This window comes from Alosa sapidissima, chromosome 23 (assembly GCF_018492685.1).
Source record: "Alosa sapidissima isolate fAloSap1 chromosome 23, fAloSap1.pri, whole genome shotgun sequence".
Lineage (NCBI taxonomy): Eukaryota > Metazoa > Chordata > Actinopteri > Clupeiformes > Clupeidae > Alosa > Alosa sapidissima.
This window is the reverse complement of record NC_055979.1, coordinates 15,561,612-15,586,786: the sequence shown is the minus strand read 5'-3', so window position 1 is coordinate 15,586,786 and position 25,175 is coordinate 15,561,612. Positions and strand designations below refer to the sequence as shown.

Sequence of the window (25,175 nt, the reverse complement as noted above, 5' to 3'; positions counted from 1 at the left end):
GAGCATACAGCTGGAGGATATTTAACTCCACAGAGGCCAAATCGCTTCAGTCATAAACACACACACACACACACACACACACACACACACACACACCAAGTGTCTACACCAACATTCCTTTGTAGTGAAAATGCTAGCAGGAGATATGTAGTGTGTCTGACAGTGTTAGAGACAGGAGGTTTGATGTTTGCCTGTGTTTGTGTGTGTGTGTGTGTTTAGGAGGAAAAAGATGCTGAGAAGGCAGGGGGTAATTAGTGATTTGTGTATTTCCTGAAGTCTAAGCTGAGGTTGGAGATGACACCAATTCTGGTGTCGGACAACGTTGCACTGCTCCCCAAATCCGTTTATGTTGACACCACCAAAAAAAAAGAGAATACTGCTCATTAGAATAAATCTCATAAAAGGATGGAAGTGTTTGTGTGTGTGTGTGTGTGTGTGTGTGTGTGTGTGTGTGTGTGTGTGTGTGTATTGCGCAGTATAGATGTTTAATTCAGAATCTAGTGTGGCATGCTAATCCAATCAAGCTCTAGTGGAGTATATTGCACTGGAAAAGAGCAGTGATGTGCAGGGCTGGTGTCAGCTTGTTGGTGGGGTGGAGAGGGGAGGGGAGTGCTGCTTCATTAGCCGTTACTGTCACAGAGCTTTCTAAAGTGCAAGTCATTCCAAAGAGTTCTATCTAGTTCAGAGCATAAAGTGTGTGTGTGTGTGTGTGTGTGTGTGTGTGAGTATGTTTATGCTTACCTACAATATGTGTGAATGTCTGTTGTGATTATTGTGTTATGGTTGTATACAGTATACTTCACATTGTGTGTGTGTGTGTGTGTGTGTGTGTGTGTGTGTGCACCTGTATTGCATCTCTGTGCATGTGCGAGAGAGAGACTGTGTGTGTGTGTGTATGTGTGTGTGTTTGTTTCCCCACCTCTGTAGGACTGGTTCCTGTCCAGCCCTTCTTTGGCCAGTAGCTCGGGGACAGGGGCCTCAACGCCGAGGGGTAGAACGCGCTCCGCTCCGCCCGAGCACAACGGTCGCTGCTCTTCTTCCTCGTCCCCCTCCCCCTCTTCCTCCTCCTCCTCCTCTTCTTCCTCGTCCTCCTCTTCCTCTCTCCTTTCACTCTCAGGCACTGAGTCTCTCCTGTCTTTCCTCTCCTCCTCTTGTCGCTTCTCTATCCCTCGCTCCGGCTCACTCCCGGATTCTCGCAGGCTCTGCGCACCTGCAGAGAGGGTGCACTTGAATTAATGTGACACACACACACACACACACACACACACACACACACACACACACACACACAAATACATACATTCAGACACACACACACACACACACACACACACACACACACACAAACATATTCATCATAAGAAACACAAATGGAGATGAAGGCACCCTCCTGTTATCTGTATCATGCGGACACACACACACAGACACACACACACACACACACACACACACACACACACACACACACACACACACACAAACAAATGTTCTTAGGCAAGGCACACTGGTAAGTCGATAAACACACTTTCAGATATGTGCACTGTCATTCTCACAGGCACAACTCTTCCGGCGGACAACACCTGTGTAAAAGCTATGACATGAAAAATTCATGAAAACATCTCCTTTTATGTTTATATAACCTGCTCAAATGCGACTGACTTCCAGCTGGGGTATGAGAGACTCCCCCTAAATAAAGCAGGCTTCCCGATAGACAGACAGACAGACAGACAGACAAAGGACTGATGTTTCATCAGTAGGTTATCGCTTTATCTCTCCCGACACATGAGCAGGTAAAAATCTCACTGCTATGGATACACAGCTGCCTTGGTACACCGAACACAGAAGAGACTCAACACTGAAGAACACTGAAATAGTTGTCCTGTCAGTATAATTACAACATTCACTTTGTTTGTTTGTCTTTGTCTCTCTCTCTCTATCTCTCTCTTCTTTTCTCTTTCTCTATCTCTTTTCTCCCCTTCCTCCCCCCTTCTCTCTTCTTCTTTCTGTCTGTCTTTTTTCTCCAATTCCCCCTCACTCTTCCATCTTTCTCCTCTCTTTTCTATCTACTACTTGCCTTCTCTCTCTCTCTCTCTCTCTCTCTCTGTCTCCACCTCTTTATTTCTCTTCATCCCTCTCTCTAAACCTGTGTTTGGTCATTTTGGTCCCTTGAGCTCTACTATGCCCTGTCTTTCCCATGATGCTTTGCTGCCTTGCGGTGCAATGCTCCTCTCTGCTGATTTGTTTGCTCTGGCCACCTGCAGGTAGCCATGGAGACCAAATAAGCCCCAGTGATTCCTTAAATACAGGATGAACGAGGGAGGGGGAAGGGAGGGGAAAAAGAGAAAGAGAGAGGGATAATTAAAATGTGATGAGAGAAAAAAGGAGCGATCAATAAGCAGGACAAAAAGGAAGGACAGAGAGATAAACGAGAGAAAGAAAGAATGATAAACAGGGAGTGTATTACCTGGAGAATGGGGGAGTGGTAGAGACATAGAAAGAGGGAAAGAGAGAGAAAAAGAAAAGTAGTATTGAAGAAAAAGACAGAATGATAAGAGTGAAGAGAGATGGCGTAGCCTGTAGAATGAGCAGGCAAGGGGGGGGGGGGGGGGGGGGGTGGAAGAGATGAGGAAAGAGAGGAGACATGGTGCATGAGGGAGAGAGGGAGGGTAAATGAGGCGTGCACACACACACACACACACATACTGTACATACACACACACACACACACACACACACACAGACAAATACACAATTGGGCATATAAACATACAGACTAACACACACACAGACAAATACACAATTGGGCATATACACAAACATACAGACACACACACACACACACACACACACACACAGATAAGCACACAACCGGGCAAATACACATACACCCAAGCACAAACCTGTGGAGGTCTTCCTCCTGTAGGAGAGCTTCCTCCGGTACTTGACCTCATCACCATCTGAGTCGCTGGCCTGAGGGAATGTGCTCTGAGGACAAAGCAGCATAAAGGGGTCACTGATAACAACACACTTACTACACATTAACACACACACACACACACACACACACACACACACACACACACACACACACACACACACACACACACACACACACATAGTACATGCACATAGACAAATCCTTAAACTTCCTTACAAATGTATATGCATATACAGTACACAATGCAAAAACATGTCCTTATGCATTTGTTTGCATTCACATAACACACGCATATGCAGTGTCACTGCCAGTAAGGTAAAAACTACACTAGAGCTACACTCTTGATTTGAAAATCAATGGCAGGTTCTTATGAGGCTGAGGACATGTATCCCAGAATCTATCTGTCCTGAATGACGAGCTCTGCGCTCGCTGTGGGGTGCTGATTATCTCTGTGGTAACACAGACTCCCCTCCAACCCCCCCCCCCCCCCCACCACCACACACACACACACACACCAGACACTGCTCATCTCTGTCCATCATGCGCTGTTGCTGTCTAATCACTGACATGCTAACACAGGAGCAGAAAGGAGAAGGGACAGGAAAGGAGAGGAGGAGTGGGAGAGGAGAAGGTGGGAGAGGAGGAGAGGGGAAAGGAGGGGAGAGGAGAGGAGGGTGGAGGACAAGAGGAGGGAGAGGAAATGAGGGAGAATAGGAGGGGAGGAGTGGGAGAGGAGGGGAAAAGTGGGAGAGGAGGGGAGAGGAAAGAAAGGGAGGGGGCAGGAGGGAGAGAGGAGGAGGGTGATAATGGAGAGCAGAATGTATCTGGCCACAGCTGGGAAATGTCACTCAAAATGTTTGTGTGTGTGTGTGTGTGTGTGTGTGTGTGTGTGTGTAGTGTGAGGTGGAGCACCTGTGTATGTGTGTCTGTGTCTCTGTGTGTGTATTGGTGTGTTACAAAACTACAACAGGTGTTGTACAAGAGGGGAAAAGGTTAATACAACTGAAAGGTGAATGGCTGTTCACAGTTCTTTTTCGCTTCTAGTTTTTTGTGACATGCAGCACTGGAAAAAGACCACTGCACATTTTTCTGATGTCATCCTATGGTTGCTGAGTGACATTTGAAGGAATTGACAGTCACATTCAAATTTACAGTGGTCTCTTAATTTTGAATATGACCGTCAACTAATTTGAATGTCACTCAGCAACCGTAGGATGACATCAGAAAAATTTAATTTTTCGACGAGAGCTGTATATATTGTGTCTGCCTATGTCTATTCCCTGTCCTCTTCTTGTACTTGACTCTCCAACAAACCAGTTTGAGTTTTCTTCTCATGCAAACTATGTTTGCTATGACCCAATTTGATCAATGTACAGTGCTATGTAAGTGCTTCAAAGATGAGACATTGTATTGACTTCCAGTGTATTTGATCTCACCTCATTCCACTGCTCTGCATAATACAAAAAGTCCAATGTAAGTGGATTTACGTGTAGTTTAGTTTTCGGTAAGCATACAGTATATAAAGCCTGATACTGTGTGCACTATTGATCCATCATCAATGCTGAGTTTCATGTTTTGAACGGCTTCAAAAAATCAACTGCTTTCATGAGACCTTTGCCCAGCAAGGGTCACTCACTTTGGTGTTCTCATCCCTTAGGTTAAAGGTCAACTCCAGGTTAGACAGGAAGTGGTCGGCGAACTCGGGGTACATGTCCAGCACTTCCAGGATCTCCTCGCGCTGGATGGTGTGCAGGTCACAGTAGCTGAGCGCCCGCACGTCCGCATTGGCCTTGCCAGGCTTGGCATACAGGTGGATCATCTCCCCAAAGATGTCGTTTTTCCCTAAGGAGGCACACACACACACACACACACACACACACACACACACACACACACACACACACACACACACACACACACACACACACACAAACGACAAGAGAGCAGAGAGAGTGAGTGGAAAAAACATGGAGGTACTGTGTGTGTTAAGGAGTGTTGGAGAAGTTGGAGAAATACTAAAATAAAGAGTTAAAGAGAGAGAGAGAGGTTTGACAATGATGCTACTGTAACATTCATGCCCAAAAAACGTTCTTAAATTAAATAAAAGAGGAAGAGAAAGAGAGAGTGAGAGAGACAGAAAGAGAGAGAGAGAACGTTCAACACAACTGACATAACACAACAGTAGTGCTAGTGCAGAGGTCTCGGGCCTGTCTGAGACAGTGGGGTCATGGAAAGAACGACGCCCTCAACCAAACAGCTTCTCCCATCGTCCAGTCATAACTCATAGACACACAACAGCTTCTCCTATTGCCCAGTCATAACTCATAAACACACAACAGCTTATCCCTCCTCCTCCTGCTCTCTTGCTTCATGCCTTGCATCTGAAACTACTCCGCTATCTTAATTATCTTCATTTCTCGTTCTCAGATTCACACCTTGGCAGAATTAGCACGGGAGACAAGCTGGCACTTGCCATTGCGGCGGGATATATTTGGGTCGGCACATGAGAGAGAGAGAGAGAGAGAGAGAGAGAGAGAGAGAGAGAGAGAGAGAGAGAGAGAGAGAGAGAGCATGAGTGGGAGAGAGATGAGGTGAAACAGACCGAAACAGAGAGAATAATACATTTGTTATTTTTTTGGTTGTTTTGTTTATTTATTCGTCTGTTTGGCAGAGTGAGTCACACACACGTCTGAAGTGCGGCGATGCTTTTTCTGGGGGGGTCAGTGCAGCCGTGCGGGGCGGCGTCTGATGTTTCTCTTAGTCGGCCGCCTCCTGAGGCTTGCCATCTGTGTGTGTAATGTGAGGCTAACACAACGCAGCTGAGGGGGTGTCTGCCCTGCTAGCCAGGGACGGCTACATGTCACAGCCTCCGCTTCCAGAGGCAATCACACAAAATGGCAACTTTTTTGAGCAACGTTGCTACGAAATGTTGCTGAGCGATGTTGTTTGGCCACTATCCTCTTTTTTTTAGAACTTTAATCATCAGAGGCCAGCTGATCATGATCAACCAATCAGCTACTGTGAAGGTGAAGGGTGAGAGGTCATTTCCTGGTTAGCCGAAGGCTTGCTCTCAGGAAGAAGGAGCAGAGTCCTGCTAATGCTAGGTGAGCAGTCAGAGTTCAAAGGTCACGGTTGCGTACAGTACATTAATGGTACACTGACACACCGTATATAATGCAAACATTACACGAACATCATTGAAATAAGTATGCACAGATGATTTCAACAAGCTCCCTCAAAGACCATGACATGATGTTATCAAGACATTTAGATTAGTTTTATAGCGGATAAAACAAGTACTGAGGCAGAAAGGAAGTAATATTCAACACCCCCTGCTTCATAAAGTTTGCTGGACAGATGATAGATTATACTAATTAAAAGAAATATAACTTCCAGCCAGACGATGGTGGCCCCAGGCCGGCACCAAGATGGGTGTGAGTTAGAGACACCGGCGAGGGGTTCATTTTAAAACAGCTTTCAGATTTTCCTCGAGGCTTAGCTCCTTAAGCAGGAGGAGAACACACACACACACACACACACACACACACACACACACACACACACACACACACACACACACACACAGAGGGTATGTCAAAATACCCATTTATGAAAAATAACTGCAGACATGATGCAAGGCAGGGATGATGCAATGCTTTTCTGTTTTGGAAAGAGGTCACACACAGACAAAAACACACACACACACACACACACACACACACACACACACACACACACACACACACACAGATACCCATGTGTGTGATACGCTTGGGCAACAGGGTACCGGCAATGCAAGCATCGTCGTCAGCTGTTTCTTAAACTTTCTCTTCCTCCAAAATTCTCCGGGTAATTTTGCTGAGTTGCCACCAAAACAAAAGTGCTGTCCTCATATTCTTTCCCCTTGCCTTCATGGTCTCTTTTTTCTCTCTGTCTCTGCATCACTCTTTCTCTCTCTCTCTCTCTCCTTCCCTCCCTCCTTCTTCTCCTGACCCTATTGTGCCGAAGGAGGGTCCACAGCCTGTTGCCGCGGGTGACAAATGGGCTGATTATGGGAGGCTTAGCCTGGTTCACCTGCCCGCCGAGGGACACCAACACTCATTACTTGCAGATGTGCCGATAAGCAGAGAGAGAGAGAGAGAGAGATTGAGAGATAAGCGAAACACAGAGAGAGAGAGAGAGAGATGGAAAAAGAGGGAGGGAGATGGACAGAGAGAAAGAGAGAGGGAAAAGATACGAGATGTAGAGATCTGGCTAAAGCAATGGAGAACGAGATGGAGAGGCACCAGGATAGGGAGTGAGAGGGGGGTAGAGAGAGAGAGAGAGAGAGAGAGAGAGAGAGAGAGAGAGAGAGAGAGAGAGAGAGAGAAAGAGAGAGAGAGAGAGAGATGGAGAGAGAGATGAAGAGCAAGGGATGCAAAGAGAAAAAGAGAGAGATGGACAGAGTGCATACTGACACTGGGGGCATTCCATCACAGACCCCCAGAATGGCCATTAGGGGGATGGTAATGAATGGTTTATCTGCACATGCATGGCATCCTTCTCTGTCTCCTACACACACACACACACACACACACACACACACACACACACACACACACACACACACACACACACACACACACTAATGGATATAAAGGAGGATAGCCCAGCTGTCTCCTGACCCTGGACGCTGTTTCATACAATTATCTCTGCCGTCATTACATGAGGACAGTGGGGGACAAATCTCCCATTCCTCCGCCATTTTACACTGGACTTGTCCATGGTACTGAATTCCAGTGTTCCCATGCAGTTCCACCTTATAGTAGGCTCCATCAGTGTGTGAGGGCTTGATTCAGCACAGGCTTCCCTTTATGGTGAATGGAGAAACAGGTGTAGAGAGGAGGACTGCTGCAGGAGGAGTACTGGCAAAAAGTCCTATTTGACACACAGTATATATCGGAAGAATTTGTATGATCTTGTATATGATTTTGTATATGTATACTCTTAAAACGAATGTGTTGAAAACAACTTTTGTTTTTAACACATTTTTGTGTTCAGATAGGGACAACACAGTTTATATTGTTTCCTTTTTTTTTTTTTTTATTTGTTACACAATATGTGTTGAAAATAACACAACTTGCGTTGTTTTTTTAACACATCTCTGTGTCCAGATAGGGACAACACATTCGTTTAAGAGTGTATGCCAGTCTACATGTACATATGGACCCTTTCAAGAGAGTTCCATTATCAGCATCATAGTTGGCCCCACAAGACTTCCTTTTCAACATTCCATATGTTATCTTAATGCAGAGGAAGTAGATTGGGGCCCAAATAGAACGTTCAAGCATTGTTTTTGTTTTTGTTGTTGAAAGGGTCTATAAGTCTTTGCACATCTCTATCCCCAAATCCCCAAAGACTTATGGAACTACTGCAGATAACCTTTCAACTGAAGACAGGACACACACACACACACACACACACACACACACACACACACACACACACACACACACACACACACACACACACACAATCAAAGACAACAATAGTGTTTTACAAATTACAAAAGAGAAAGAAAGAAGTGTATCTCGGAAGCAGAGTTTTTCTAACTAAAACTCATTCTAATAGTCATTTGTTTTTAATGATCATTCCAACAGATCCACACATATCACAAAGCCCTTTCTAAGAGAGATTTAACATTCTGTTCGTCTTTGCCCTTCACTCTGTGAAAAGTGAAAAATACACCACTGTCCGTTTCACTGTACTGTAAGTAATCTCTCCTCTCTTCTCCCTGGCTCTCCTCTTCTCCTCTCTTTCTCTCTACCTCTCCTCTTCACCTCTATTCTCCCCGCCTCTCCTCTTCTCCTCTCTTTCTCTCTACCCCTCCATCTCTTCTCTGTCCTCTTTCTCTAGTTTCTCTAACTCCTGTATATATGACACCACCCTTTTGAATCTTTCTACTGTTTTTACCTTCCAACTCTCTCTCTCTCTCTCTCTCTCTCTCTGTATCTCTATCCCGGTTTTATTTTTCCTGGTCCTCTATTTTGGTCTCTCTTTCCCTCTCTGTTTCACTTTCTTATTGTCTTCTGTTTCACACTCCATTTGCTCTCTCTCTCTCTCTATCTCTTTCTTTCTCTCTCTCTCTCTCTCTCTCTCTCTCTTTCTCTCTCTTTCTCTTCTCTCCACCTCCACCTCCTCGTCCTCCTCCTCTCCTGTCGTCTATAAAAAGCTCTTCAGTGGTGCAGCACAGAGCACAGTGGCAACGAGGACTTTATGAAGGAGACAGCAGAAGAAGAATGTGCTAAGACACACATAAACTAACACACACATATAAACTATTGACACACACACACACACACACACACACACACACACACACACACACACACACACACACACACACACAGCAATCATACAGGCACAGCAGCATTACACCTGCACACAGACTCTCTCTCTCTCTCTCTCTCTCTCACACACACACACACACACACACACACACACACACACACACACACACACACACACACACACACACACACACACACACACACACACACACCCTACTACACAACTATCAACCTTCATCCAAACACAGACACAGACATGTGGAAAACATTCACACAGAAACACACATCTACCATACACATCTACCACACACACATAAACACACACTAAATCCCAATTTGTCCCCTCTATCCTATTTAGAGCTTATGTTTCAGAAGTCCCTTTTATCAGTGGGGTAGTGCATCTTCTTGTCCCTGCAGCGTGTGTGTGTGTTTGTGTGTGTGTGTGTGTGTGTGGTTGGGGGGGGGGGGGGGGGGGGGGGGGGGGCGGAGGAGGGGGAGACCCCATCAGGGTGTCTGCTCAAGGACACAGAGAGGAGAGGAAAACACCCTGCTGACTACACACAGGACAGGAGGAGAGGAGAGGAGAGGGGGAAAAGAGCATGAGGAAGAGATGAGAGGGGAGAGAGAAGAGGGCAGGAGGGAGGAGAGGAGAGGGGGAAGAGAGCAGGAGGAAGAGAGCATGAGGAAGAGAGGAGAGGGGAGGGGGAAGAGAGCAGGAGGAAGAGATGAGAGGGGAGAGAGAAGAGGTGAGGAGGGAGGAGAGGAGAGAGGGAAAGAGCATTAGGGAGGAGAGGAGAGAGGGAAAGAGCAGGAGGAAGAGAGGGAAGAGGGCAGGAGGGAGGAGGGAGGAGAGGAGAGAGGGAAGAGGGCAGGAGGGAGGAGAGGAGAGAGGGAAAGAGCAGGAGGGAGGAGATGAGAGAGGGAAAGAGCAGGAGGAAGAGAGGGAAGAGGGCAGGAGGGAGGGGAGGAGAGGAGGGAGGGAAAGAGCATTAAGGAGGAGAGGAGAGGAGCCAAAAGAGAGGAAAGTAAAATTAAGAGAGGGAGGAGATGGCATGAGACTAAAACAAAAGATAAAAAAGGAGGGGAGAAAAAAGAAAAGGAGAAAGATAAAGCAGGAGAGAAAGAGTATAGAAAATGGAGGCGAGAGGAGAGAGCATGAAAGAAAAGGGGGAAGAAAGGGAAGGAGAGCAGATGAGAGGAGAGAGGAGAGTTGGTCAAACAAGCCTGTCAAGCCTTTGTTTCAGACTGAGTGACAGCCCCATCACACACACACACACAAACTCACACTCACGCCTGGCACACACACACCCACACACTGCTGCTAACGGGCAAGCTGGCATGAGGCTACTCCTGTCTTATGCCCACTCTTGGAGAGGGAGGGAGGAAGGCTGGTATCTTATGGGCAGAGTAGCTCATTACAGAACATGTGAGTGCACATACACATGCGCGCACACACACACACACACACACACACACACACACACACACACACACACACACACAGACGTGTGCACCCCCCCATCTCTCTCACACACACACACACACTCCTCTTTTTCTTAATTAATTTGACCCCCACCCCCTACACACACAGATGCACACACACACACACACACACACACACACACACACACAAACTGGTAAAAAAAAAACATTACACACACCCCAGTCTATGTATTCTGATGAGAAGCTCTCTGAAGCGGTAAACACACTCTCTGCCTATCTCAGTGTCCTTATCTCACTCTGACAACAATGATGGAAACACACGGCACAGACACAAAGAATCACATAAGCACATGGCACAGACACACACACACACACACACACACACACACACACACACACACACACACACACACACACACACACAAGGATTCACCGTTGAGCTGCATATTTTCATATACACTCAAGACTCAGGAGAATAACTGCTTGATAGTGAGTATAGAGAACACACGCTCTATTTTATCTTCCTCTCTATCTGTCTCTGTTTCTCTCTCTCACACATAGACAGATGCACACAAAGACAGACACAGGCACACACACACACACACACGCGCACACACAGATGTATATCTGCTAATCCGAAAGGGCAAGGCTCTCTGTCACTCATTCATTCCACGACTCTGATTTCCTGCTGCAGTGCCACATTGCATCTCTGTGTGTGTGTGTGTGTGTGTGTGTGTGTGTGTGTGTGTGTGTGTGTGTGTGTGTGTGTGTATGTCTTTGAGTATGTGGCATGTGAGGTTGTAGAAGTATATATCTCTGGTCTGGATATGCGACCATGTGTATTTTTATGTGACAGTGTGTGTACAGTACATGTCTATTCTGTGATTGTGTGAAAATCTATATTTGTGTGTATGTGTATAAGTGTTTAGGTGTGTGTGTGTGTGTGTGTGTGTGTGTGAACATGAGTGTGTGAGTGTGTGTGTGTGTGTGTGTGTGTGTGTGTGTGTGTGTGTGTGTGGGTGTGTGTTTGAGTCTGTGCACATGAGCATGTGTGTTGTGTGTTTGTGTTCTGATGTGTGTTTTTGCCCTTTTTTTGTGGGGGGGGATTCTGGACCAGGGGTGAGTTTTTGCCTTTGTGGTCTAAGTCTAACTGCCATCTCATCCCCACAGACTGTCCTCATAACTATTCATACTGGCAGGCATTTGCACAGAATGTTCCGGGCCAAGTTCCTCTTTGCAGTTTGGAAGTCACACACACACACACACACACGCACACACACACACACACACACACACACACACATACACACACACACACACACAAAGAAGGAAGAAAAAAGACGGTAGATTAAATATTTAGAATCCAGAAACTGCTGGTACCTGCTCAAAAACCGCTCAAGGTCCTTCTGTTATTGGGAGCCTTGCTGCTTTAAAAGCTCGATGATTTGTCTGTGAATTTGACTAATTATTCTTTCAAGAGAAACCCCCTCTGGACCCACATGCCTAATTAACTCTCCTCACACCAGACAGGCCCCACAATACAATGCCTCCTCACAGAGTGTTTTTTTTTAGTGTTTACTTCTCTCCTGACACTTCTGTCGTTTCATCCGCGCTACCACGTCCATTCTCTCCACCTCTCATTCCCTCTTACACAGCCAGAGGCTTTTTTTTGCATTCAACTGTAGAAGGACGAACAGTATTTGCAAGGACAATTTGTTGTCCAGCATTCCTTTGTCACTGACAACATTTAATTCAATTCAATTTGATTTATAACATGGCATTTTGCTCAAGACACTTTACAGAGCCCACAATGAATTTGAACCTGGACTTAACCATAATTGTAGTATCTGATAAATCATAGTAGACCTATATGATAAAGTATTGTTGCAAACTATTTGTGACAATTTCCAACCAGCGAGTCCCCTCAAGACAACAAGCTTCTGCCTGAAAACGACTGGTTCAACCTTTCAAACTAAACTATTCCAAAGTAATTAATCTAGTTTAAAGGGAAACTTGGCAGGATTCCCCCCCTCTGCTGGAGAAATTGCGCATTATGCTATTTCAAACTGTGGGAAAAGGTAACGATAAAGCACATGGATTTGTTTACAAGCTAGCGAACAGTTAGCATAAGTTTGGCAGAACTATGTGGATGTTACAAGGTAAGAAACACGATTTAAAACGAGTTTCTTGTTTCTCACTTCTCTTTCCGGGACGGTAGTCTCAATGTTGCAAGGTTGGTTTTCCGCCTGGGGACGCTAGGCGCAGCGGGGAAAGTCACCATTTTCACCGGAACAGGTAATTTAACCATCCAAATGATTTCTAAACGGGTTTATTACGTTGAAATAGTTCCCCTTTAAGTCCTTTACTTTTGTAGTTTTATAAGGCAAGTGTGCATTTGTGTTGAGAAGTTGACCTATGATGTTAGTCAATGTAAACTTTTTTCTTATGTACTCCTATAAGCAAAACTACCCGTGCCCCTCGCATTAGGACAGCCATTCAAACAAGCACCCCTTTCCTATACATTTACACATTTATTCATTTAGCAGCATTTTTATTTTTACTATTATATTATAATAGTAAAAATAATATTATAATTATAATATTAATAATAATATATTATTATTGTAATATTTTATTATTACATATGTCAATTATATTACAAGGGCCATTGACCCCAGAGCAAGTCAGGTTACTGTAAGTGCCATGTTCAAGGGCACAACGGTGGAAGCAGGAAATTGAACCCACAACTTTTTCAGGCTACTGCATGCTAGCCCAGCTACTTAGTCATTATGCTACCACCTCCCCTCTGGTTCACTCACCCAAGATGGCCACCACCACGTCGTCCTTGAGGATCTCGATGGATCCGCGCGACAGGAAGTAGAGGGCAGTGAGCACGTCGCCGCAGTGCACAAGCGTGTCGCCGGGCGGCGCGTGCGTGGTCTTGAAGCGCATGGCCAACGCTCGCAGGCAGCCCTTGGTGGCCCCGCGGAATGCCTTGCAGTCCTGCAGCAACGTCTGGTTCAGGTGCAGACAGATGTCTGCCTGCAGACACTCAGGGAAGCCCTTCAGGACCTGAAGTAGGAAAGACAGAGAGACACAGAGAGAGAGAGAGAGAGAGAGAGGGAGGGATGGAGGGAGGGGAAATGGATGACGAACCACAATGGAACGGGAGAAGAGAACTGTTTAAAAACCTCGGAGGAGAGAGGGGAGTAGAGTCACAGATTCTTCTGTACATCTACAGTATATCTTTAAAAAACATGCTGTAGTGACTATTTCTTGTTGTGTATTTATATTCATAATTTCTGTGCTTATTTTTCAGATTAAAGATGGTAAAGGCTTGTAAACAAGCAAAAGAGAGAGAGAGAAAAAGGGGTGAGATATAGAAATTAATATTGAGTACAATTGCCATTTGTGTTCTGCCTTTAATTTTCAAAGCTTGCTCTGTACAGTAGATGCCTGAGAGCTTCAGTATGTCGAGACACTCCCTCAAGAGTCATGGGTGAGATGGAGGAAGCCAGAACACACACAACAGCTGGCTCTTTCCTAGAACTGGCCCTCGTCCGGCCCAGGAGCCAACCGGGTCTCAGCCTCATCATAAGAATATGATACACAGGACAACCTGCTGAACAGCGTTGCCAAGCAAGGTCTTCTGAGCACATGTTGTCCATGCACGTTGTTGTTGATATTGGGGCAACATTTATTTTAATCTTGAGAGCTTTAACCAATTGGGCAACTTATCATGAGCTTCCAATCAGAACACTATCAACCGTTCATGTGACTCCCTGGCAAAATTGCTCCAAAGTTGCTCCATTTATCAATGCCTATTCCGGCCCAGATGTCAGCCCGATCTCAGACGGACTTTAGTCTGATGTAGCGCCGTGTGTATCCCAGAGCCAGTAGCCATCTGTGGAGATGCTGGATGAGATCTGCACTTATAACACACAAACAAGGACAGGTAGGAACAGTCAGATCTCCTCTACACTACAGCACCTGAGCTCCTCGTCAGTTCATAGAGAGAGAAAATGAGAAGCAAAGATGGACAGAAATAGAACAGAGAGAGAGAGAGAGAGAGAGAGAGAGAGAGAGAGAGGGAATGTGAGAATAGGAGACAGAGAGGAGAGATGGAGGGAGACGTGAGAGTAATGTGAGAAAGGCAAAGAGAGAGTGAAAGAGAGAAATAGAGGGATAAATAGAGAATCTTCTAGAATTAGAGTTTCTGTCTAATGACAGCTTCTCTCACAGCCACTGCACCAAGCAGTTAGCGCGTGAGAGGCAGAATTAGCACGAGACCACAGAACTCCTGCTGAACTGAAGCGTCAGACAGAGCAGGCGTTAATGTGCCTCATTTAGATCTAACTGTGGAAAAAGACTCACAGAGGGGTAAAAAAAGAGGACAAAAACCTTACCTGGCAAATCTGACAGAAGAAAACGCTTAGAAAAAGGAACAGATAAATAAATAAAACAAAACCATAAAAAGACAAAAAGAGGGATGAGTCTACCAGAAGAAAAACAAGCCCTTTCAGCAGAGTGAATTTAAAATAACTGTTCTGGTTGCGTCTGTCACTGCGAGTGACTCTGATCAAAATCAACAACGCTGCCAACACTACACACTCCAGCACTCACAAGACGTGTAAATCGTTGCAAAGACTGTAAATGCAAAACTGACAAACTCAATTGAGAAGAGAGCTGACTTCTAGAGCGTTCCGTTTACAAGAGTGTGATCTGCGCTTCTCTACAACCCAGCAACAGCCCCCATATTTGAAGGATCCAGTACTTTTAACAACAAGCAATACATTTGACACAGACACTGAATATGCATTGATTTACAAAGATGTCATTGACCACATTGGTAACTGCAAAGTACCAGAACGTCCCACCGGTCACTTGATGGTCAATGCCACCTGTATTAATGACTACAACTCTGCCGACTCTCTTGCAGTATTAGCATTAAGTGCTGTGTTGCCCATTAGAGCACTTAGACCCATCAAAGTGACAGCTGTGCTCTCTTCTTACCTCATACACAGCAGACATTTTATTAGTCATGGTGTGTGTAGCCATTTTTTTCCGTTAAAGAGGAGGGAAGGGACCAGCTGACCTGGATTCAACCCTGCTGCGGGAACAAAACTACTCCCTTGTGGGGTAGGGAGCGACAGCTGAAGAGAGGGCTTTTAATGGTGGTGTTAAAGAGGGAGATTTGGAAAGAAAAGGTCTAACAACATTTGGCAAGTGCAGGTGCCAGCAGCACATTGCATAGCCACTCTTCCCTCGCTCTCTCTCTCTCTCTCTCTCTCTGTTTTATAGTGAGAGACAGAAATAGAGAGAGAGGGGGGGGTTGAGGCAGAAGGAGAATGAGAAACAGAGAAAAGGAGATAGAAAGAGTGAGTAAGAGACAGGAGTGAGAACAAGGGAGTTGAAAGGGAAGGAGAGAGAGAGAGAGAGAGAGAGAGAGAGATGGAGGGAGAGAGGGAGAGAAATGGGGCTGGAGGCGTCTGTTTGCCACGCTCGCTTCACCTTGGCACGCTTAATTCTGTCTCTGTCAGAGTCTGTGAGCGATCCTCACAGCATGTTTGAAAACACAGATGTCATGCAAACACAAGTTTGCACCCGTGCCCGCCAAAATGCAAATCACTGGAAAATTGAGTGTGTGTGTGTGTGTGTGTGTGTGTGTGTGTGTGTGTGTGTGTCAGAGCTTAAAGCAGTCTGCTCATCATCTATCTCTGGCATGCAAATCTACTCCAAGTCAATGCTTGGGCACAGACCTCAACAAAACCCCCATACTCATTCATCTGTTTTAAACAAAAATGCTAAATTGTTTTAAATGATGTCATTATGAGTTATGGGAGCATGCCCTCTTTGTGACCTAGCAAAGGTTTGCATAAACACTGTCGTGATCTTTCCCCAAGTGCAGACATGTTTACAAAGTGCTTTGCATGTCTTGTGTGCTAGTGACCTTGACAAAAGGGGACAAATCATAGCTCTTTTGCATACTAATTATCACAAGTCCTAACAGCTTGAGAGCCTGGGGTACACACTGTATCTTTGCATGTGGGATACACTTTATATAATCTGACATAGACAATAGTATATGGGGCTGTATGGGACATTTAGGTTTCACAGATATGTATACCATAGACAGGGTAATACCTCCTGCTCTTACCAGAGTGTTGAATTCAGTCCATTTGATATGAAGCAGAGATGGAAAAGACAAGTTTTTGTATGAGCACAAGTGACCATGATCATGTGTTTCACAAACAAGGCTGTTCTGGTGCTAAAGAGTCTATGGTTGTGAAGAAATACAATACATCAAGGTCATCATCGCTAACTACCAACAAGTAAACACAATGCCTCACTATGTCATTGTAGCCTATAGAGTGCAAAACTGTAAACATTGCAATTTAAAAGAACATCTCTCCAAATAAGACAAGTACATTGAACATATAAAAATGGATGTGAACAAGGGAGAGAGAGAGGGAGGAAGTAATCATCAGTTTTTTTCAGAAAATGTTTACAGGATATTATTTAACAGGTTTGGTGTGCATTCTCTTGCATCATATCTGACTTCTGTGAAGTCAGTTCAAAGCTCATTCACACCACTGCCATGCAAGCTAATATGGAGCTAGCACCAAGCCCAATGCATGCTGGCCCAAAAAGCATCATGGGAAATTATGAATGACCATCACAGCGGATTTTGCTGAAGGCAACAGGCTTGTGCACTGGCTCTCTCTCTCTCACACACACACACACACACACACACACACACACACACACACACATATGTACACATCCTCTCTCACACACACACACAGACACTCTCTCTCACACACACACACTCAAACACACACACACACACACACACACACACACACACCATGTTCATGTCGATGCCGTTAGTGTAGGTCCAGGCGTGCTGGAAGTACTCCTCCAGCCTCTGGCGCAGCGGGTTGGGGATCTGGTGGAAGCGGATGAACTCCTTGACGCGCAGCATCTGCAGGTGGTAGCGCGCCGTGCCGGAGTAGAGCCGCTGGATGATCGCCGACACGTTCCCAAAGATGCTGGCGTACATGAGTGCTGCGGGAGGAGGTGGGGGAGAGAGAGAGAGAGAGAGAGAGAGGGGGAGAGAAAGAGGAGAAACAAAGGGAGGGATGAGAAAGGGGAATGGAGGAGATGTGAAGGGGACGGTAAAAGGAGAGGAGGGAAAAAAAGAAAGCAGATATTACAGGAGAGAAAAGAGGAGAGAATAGGGGAGGAAAGGGGGAGTGAGAGGAGGAGAGAAAAGAGGAGAGAAGGGAGGAGATTGGGATGGAGAGGAGAAGGAGAGAAAGGAGTAGAGAGGAGAGGAGGAGAATGAAGGATAAGATAGGAGAGAGAAGGAGAAAAGGATTGGAAGAGGAAGAGGAGATGAAAGATGGAGAGATGATGAAGAGGAGGGAGGGGAGGAAGAGACGAGACGAGAAAGGGAGGGGGATAGGATTGGAAGAGGGGAGAGGGTGAAGAGGAGGAGAGGAGAGAAGGAGTGGATAGGATTTGGAAGAGGGAGAGGAGAGAGGGAGTGCAAGAAAAGTGGTGTTTATGACTGGAAGCCATGAATCTTGTAGTCTGAAATAATGCTCCCTGCTGAAAACCCAAGTCCCTGATGGAGGCCTTCTGTTTTGTTTGTTTTCTGGGTTATACTTCATTCTTGGTAGCCTAAGGTACTATACTGTGCACTTATTCGTTATTAACAAATTAGTGCAGTCTACTTAAGTCTATAATGTTACCGTACGCAGTTATGGTTTGGCCCACTAACAATACAGTACATAGTTCCTTGATCATAACACTGTATTGAAATAATTACTGATTTTATATGAGTCCACTGTTTTATAACTTATTTTATTAACTTTTTTCCATACCTCCATTAATCTGAATGTTTTCTCTTATTTTTAATGTAACTTTGTAAGAAATGTAACCATTTCTCCTTTTTTACTAGATTTACGTCTATAAAAAGATACAACAACGTTTCAGAACTTCAGAACAAAAAAAGTGACTGTTTCCTGTTCTCCTCTGTTTTGAGTTCTTGTCTGCGTGAACCACAAGGGGCTCGTTCTTGTAATATTTATGATGACTAAATGCTTCAGCTGCGTTGCTTCTTGTTCCATTTCACGAAGGTTTGGTGAAGCATGCACATGGTGCAGACACACCGGGAGGAAGATACATTTTGACATGCTGTATCGTAAGTCTCCCACACTCCCCAGGAGTCCGTATAAACCACGGAAAAGGGTTTGCTCTTGGCCTCACGCTCCTCTTGTACTGTTCTCGGTTGGTTACTGGCCCTCTCTTGAGCAGCATCAGAGAGCGCACGAGGCTGTGCCAGCGCTGAACATTCATGTGTACAGTACCTCCAGTCCTAGTCTGTGCATGAAGAAATAGAAAAATAGAGCGGGAGTTGTTGCTGACGTGAGTGCAAATGGTATGGTTGATATTCAAAGGCCCATTTGAGCACCACTTACCAACCTAAAGATTAGCAAACTCAACATAACTCAATCAAATCTTAGTCATCTAATTGCTTTGATTAAGTAAAGTTTTGTGAAAGTACGAACCTGAAGAAGCTGAGGTCAAAACATGTTATTCCAGTGGTGATGATCTTTACTTTTGAAGTATGATATTCCTGCGTAACACCAGCACCTGGGATCCAAAAACGGCCAGTGCACAGGGATTTTGTAAACTTGTAAACTCTAAATATGTTGACATAGCAACAAGATTAAGTGACTAGGTCATGTTGAGTGTGCTAATCATTTTTGACAATAGGCTACAGAAGCAAAATGCCTGGGTAAGTAAGGGGAAATGAACGACATGGCTTTACGGGTAGCAGAAGTTAATGCACATTCAAGGGGGCGACGTGGGCATCACACAACGTGACAATTTATTTACACTGCACAATGAATTTAGCTAATTGATATACAACTGTAGTACGGCTCCAACAAAAAAAAACTAGAGCTACTGGTGTACAAATATCTAAAGTTAAAGGAATTATCCGGAGTAAAATGCACTTTAAATCAATTTACGGATGATTGGGAGTACTGTACATACCCTAGCATCTTTAGGGGAAAGTCTGTAGGAGTCGATTGCATCACGTTGTTGCACGACATCACGTCACGTGACATTTCAAAATTCCAACCTGTTAGTAAGCTAGGGTTTGCTGTTGCATACAACTTCATTTCAATTTCGAAAGAAATACTGGACTATGTTTTAAAAAAAAAAAAAAAAAAACGCGACGAAATTGTGAATTTCCAGAGCGTGTTACTCCAGACTCGGCAATCGACTCTTACGGACTTTCCCCTAAAAATGCCAGCTGCAGCAGCAACATTTCCGGAAAGGTACTGGCTTGATGAAATTCATTCTGGACTCTTTATACGACCACATAAAGACCTCGGGATTGTTCGGTTTGGCTTTAGGGACCCTCTACTCACTACCACGTAAGTGTAATGTTGTTTGGAACTGTAGAAGAGGTATAAAAATAGCGTTTTGTAGCGGCGAAATGACATGCCCTGGTCACTAACAGGCTAACGAGTTTTGACTAAAAACGGTAAAATCGAACTTTCTCAAAACACATTCGAATGACATGATTTTGATGTCAACTCAACGTATGTACTCCCAATCATCCGTAAATTGATCTAAAGTGCATTTTACTCCGGATAATTCCTTTAACTGACGTCTAAAAACTGCATCATATAATCAGAAATTCAACCAGGCAGCTCATTCCCACATCTCAGGGCTCAGTGTGGGCTCTGAGTCACGAAGACAGTAGGATGCCACTATAAGATCCCATCTCTGAGTTCATACATCTGACAATCCCGCCAAAAGCAGCTGCTTTCTCTCATCTGCTCTCATATTCTCCACTCGCGCTGTCTCTCAGCAGGAGGATCAGACTTGAAGTCACATTAAGATGCTATCTCTGCATTCACAGGCATGACGTGATGACGGTTACAATCAACTGACTCTAGAAGGGATTTAATGCTAAACTGGGATAGAAACATTTTATATCCTGTTCTGGGGAAGACATTATAATGTATGCATCAGAACAGGTAGCAATCTATTTAAGAATAAGACTCTTAAATGGTAGGATACATACATGTCTCATCTGCCATTAAACAGTGAGGTAACAAAGAGCAGGTAGTAGGCAGTGTGCTTTTAGCTTATGCTACATAAAAGGATTTGGCTAGTAAAGTCGCAGCGCTAAGGTAAAGAAAATGGTATTTAGCAGATGCTTTCATGCAAAGCGACTTGGGCTTAGAATGTTCTGGAATTGAGCCTGGGCCAACTGCTCGCCAGACGGTGACACTAACGACCCCCCTCGCCCACAGTGTTAGCTGCTAGCGGGGGGCAGCTAACTCTCATCCTTGGCTGACCTCTTCAGTTTCCTCTCTGTGCCTTATTAAATCAGTAGTTTCTGAAACCACAGGGACTGCCCCCATGCTTCCGTCTCAGAAATATACTGTAACTCCATTTTCAATGCAGCTGCAAAAATGCTTCCTGCCACTGATCAACTTTTTCATTGGCTGAGATGAGTCAGCTCAAAATTCCGTCCAGTCTCTCTGGAGACATTTTTAGCTGCAGCTGATGTACATTTACTCTACAAGATGGTTGAATGGGTTTTCAACTGTCAAAGGTCACTCCAGAGTGAGTTCAATTTAAAGAACTTCAACAGTAACAAGACACGAAATCTCAGGGGTCCACATCTAACTGGAAATGGGAGACAGTCCTGACAATGCTTAATTTCCTCTTAAAATCAGTCTATGGCCATTTTAAAGGACTGCTCAAATCATAACAAGACTGTAACAACCCAGATTTGTGACATGTACACCAATTCCAGCCTCTATGCCTATATACATAGCGGCAACCAGGGGATAAACGTGATAACAGGATAATTAATGAACTCAGTTATTGTGCGCACATCCCACCTTCTGGCAGGTGCAGGACAAAAGAAAACTATACTCAATTGAAAAAATATAATGTCCGCAACACTGCTTTTGACTCTCAATTATTTAATGCAACGTTTCGACCCTGCTGGGTCTTCTTCAGGCAAAATGCTACACGTCGGGGAGTTCTTTGCCTCCGCCTTGTCCATCAATTCCGTATATTGGGACATCTCGGCGGATGTTATCCCTTACATGGCACTGTGACAAGCCATAACCCAAATTTACACCGAACTGCTGTACATCATCATGACACACCAGAATCACACACCTGTGACAAGCCAGTATATATGAGACTACATGCTGATTCCCTCTCTCTCAACCTCAAGCTGTACATCAGTGGTGGTTGAGGAGGATTACCCTTCTCAGAGTAAAGCATTTTGGGTACCTTGATAAAGCACTTTATTGGCTACATGCAATGTGCTAACCTTACAAAAACAAAATGTTTCTTGCAACAATGACAAGTTTGCTACTAGTGGCAAATAGGTTTGTCTGTGTTTTGCCACCACACTTCCAGTGAACTTCTGGTGACAAACCTAATTTACATATGACATTGTTGCAAATTTGCTGCAACATTGCTCACACAAGTTAACCACAACTGTTTGCCAGAAACCAAATTTGCATGTGAAAACATGACCTTGGTGCAAATTTTCGGCAACTGATCGCCAGGAACCTGAAGTTTCTGTAAGGGTATTGTTGCTATCAGCATCACTCATAGTTGATAAGCATGACACAGATGGAGAAGATCTTCTTAGAGTTGGTGTGTCGCTCGAGGATGTGCGTGTGTGCGTGTGTGTGTGTGTGTGTGTGTGTGTGTGTGTGTGTGTGTGTGTGTGTGTGTGTGTGTGTGTGTGTGTGAATGTGCATGCATGTGTGTGCAGGTGTGAACCCACTTACAGCTAAAGAGCATGACACAGATGGAGAAGATCTTCTTAGAGTTGGTGTGTCGGCCGAGGATGTGTGTGTGTGTGTGTGTGTGTGTGTGTGCGTGTGTGTGTGCACATACATGTGTGTGCGTGTAGGTGTGAGCCAACTCACAGCCGATAAGCATGACGCAGATGGAGAAGATCTTCTCTGAGTTGGTGTTGGGCGAGACGTTGCCGAAGCCCACGCTGGTCAGGCTGCTGAAGGTGAAGTAGAGTGCCGTCACATACTTGTCCTTGATGGACGGCCCTGAGGCCGGGTCGCTGTAGTTGTAGATCTTGCCGATGGACAGGCCCAGGTTGTCCAGCCAGCCGATCTTGTGCTCCAGGTAGGGCTGCTCCACATTGCCGATGGCGTACCATATGCAGGCAAGCCAGTGGGCAATGAGGGCGAAGATGCACATGAGGAGCATAAGAACGGCTGCGCCGTACTCCGAGTAGCGGTCAAGCTTGCGGGCCACGCGCACCAGACGCAGCAGGCGCGCTGTCTTCAGCAAGCCAATCAGGGTGGTGGTCTGGAAGGTGGGGGAGAGGTAGGGGGTCAAAGGTCAAATATCAAAGGTCAAGACTTGAGGAGCAAAAACAAAGCATATATTTTGGTTATGATCACTCCGCAGACAACTCCAACTGACAAATGGCGCTGCCAAATAACCTAGACATTTTTTTGCAGGCTTTTTGTAGATATATTTGAGGAATGTTCAGAACCATAACAAGCAACATATAAAACACTTATTATAGAGAAACAAACATGTATGGTACATCCATGTAAACACACACACACACACACACACACACACACACACACACACACACACACACACACACACAAACACACACACATGTGAGTAAACACTTGGTGCTCTGAGATTACTCAAAGTTTAATGGAGGATCCAAGTATGCAAACATCAAACATCATCAATGAGAGGCTTCCAGCTACAAACCTAAAGGATTCCCCATGGGAAATTACACCTCTCATTAAAGCCTATTACACACACACACACACGCACACGCACACGCACGCACGCACGCACGCACGCACGCACGCACGCACGCACGCACACACACACACACACACACACACACACACACACACACACACACACACACACACGCATGCATGCACATGCATACATAAGCATTAACCTCAATTAAGCATGGATGGATACATAGGCACATACCATACAGAGTTAACCTCAATTAAGACCATATTTCCCAGTGCAACAAGAAAAGTAGACACCTACACACACCATCACTTTTAATAGATGATTGGCAAAGTAGCTGACAGTTAACTTTTCACTGTTCTAAGCTACACTGCATGATTTATGAGTGTGGACAAATTCACTTGAATTTACTTCATGCAGACCTTTGATATCTGTTTGTGTGTGGGAGTGTGTGTCTTTTTGTTAATGCTTGTGTGTGCATGTGTGTCTGTGTCTATGTGTGTATGCACACGTCTGTGTCCTTATTTTGCAGGTCACTGAAGTTATCTATATTCCCAATCATCTACCATGCCCTGTGGCAGACACCTAGGACAGAGCTGTTTCCTCCATTGATTCATCGATCTGTTTAGTGCTGGCTGGTTCAACCATTCATCACTAAGACTATGGGAGAATCCTTACACAGCATGGGATCTCTACGACTCGCAAACAACCAGCCACAAATCCTTAGCATTAGCAACAGATAATGTATGTACAATTTTTAACCATTTTCCACCAGTTCAGGATGATTATAATGTGCGTGTGTGTGTGTGTGTGTGTGTGTGTGTGTGTGTGTGTGTGTGTGTGTGTGTGTGTGTGTGTCTGTGTGTGTGTGTGTGTGTGTGCGTGCGTGTGTGTGTGTGTGGCTACATGTTGGAGTATCATAACTCGGTGGTTGATATTTGGAGCCCTGCTGTTAGCTAGAGGTCAGGTGAGCTGAACCCAAGGTCAAACATGCACATCCCCCTCCCATAAATGAGTCATAAACTAAATAAATGAGCCAGTGAATGAGGGTTGGTTCCAGTGTAATCTGAGACTGATAAGCAGTGGAAGGAGATTGTGATTTCACCCATCCAACAGCACTGACACTGGCTTGTGTTACCATAGCACTTTAGCACACACACGCACACACACACACACACACACACAAACACACACCACCACAGCCTCCTTTAACCACAGTCCTGTGGAGGCCAAATGCGTCATTCTTTGAGGCTCAGTTGGCAGCGTGGCAGGAGGAGGAAAGTGGAGAAGAGATGATTTGTGTTTCTGGCGACAAATGAGCATTTCAGGGTAAGTAAATACATGGGTTAACCTTCAATTCATTCATTGCTGGGCAAAGTGCAAGTCTAAAGTCTAATTAAGGCTTGCTTCATAAGTATGCATAATGCAATACTCTGAGAAAGAGCCTAAGTACACTGTACAGTACACACACCAGTGGGTCAGTTAAAAGCTGTCTAATGTCACATGATGTTGCTAGTTCATGCATGAGAAGTTTGCTCATGGCCTGACATTTCACTTTCTAAGTTAAGACCCCTAGGTTTACTTTTCAGCAGTTGAAATGATGTGTGAAAAATTCCGCTGGTCGACAAATGAAGATGTCTATCAGTGTT

General features: G+C 44.9%; 1 protein-coding gene across 1 annotated transcript in view; it reads right to left on the bottom strand.

Annotated features, from left to right (window-relative positions):
• kcnh7 (potassium channel, voltage gated eag related subfamily H, member 7) overlaps positions 1-25,175 on the bottom strand; it is a 94,814-nt gene that overhangs the window by 8,067 nt on the left and 61,572 nt on the right. Inside the window, exons 9-14 of the mRNA XM_042080989.1 lie at positions 22,701-23,100; positions 17,579-17,778; positions 13,530-13,782; positions 4,575-4,780; positions 2,901-2,985; positions 920-1,210 (exon numbers count right to left, since the gene is read on the bottom strand). Coding sequence (XP_041936923.1) covers positions 920-1,210; positions 2,901-2,985; positions 4,575-4,780; positions 13,530-13,782; positions 17,579-17,778; positions 22,701-23,100 — 1,435 coding nt within the window. The remainder of the gene's footprint in view (positions 1-919; positions 1,211-2,900; positions 2,986-4,574; positions 4,781-13,529; positions 13,783-17,578; positions 17,779-22,700; positions 23,101-25,175) is intronic.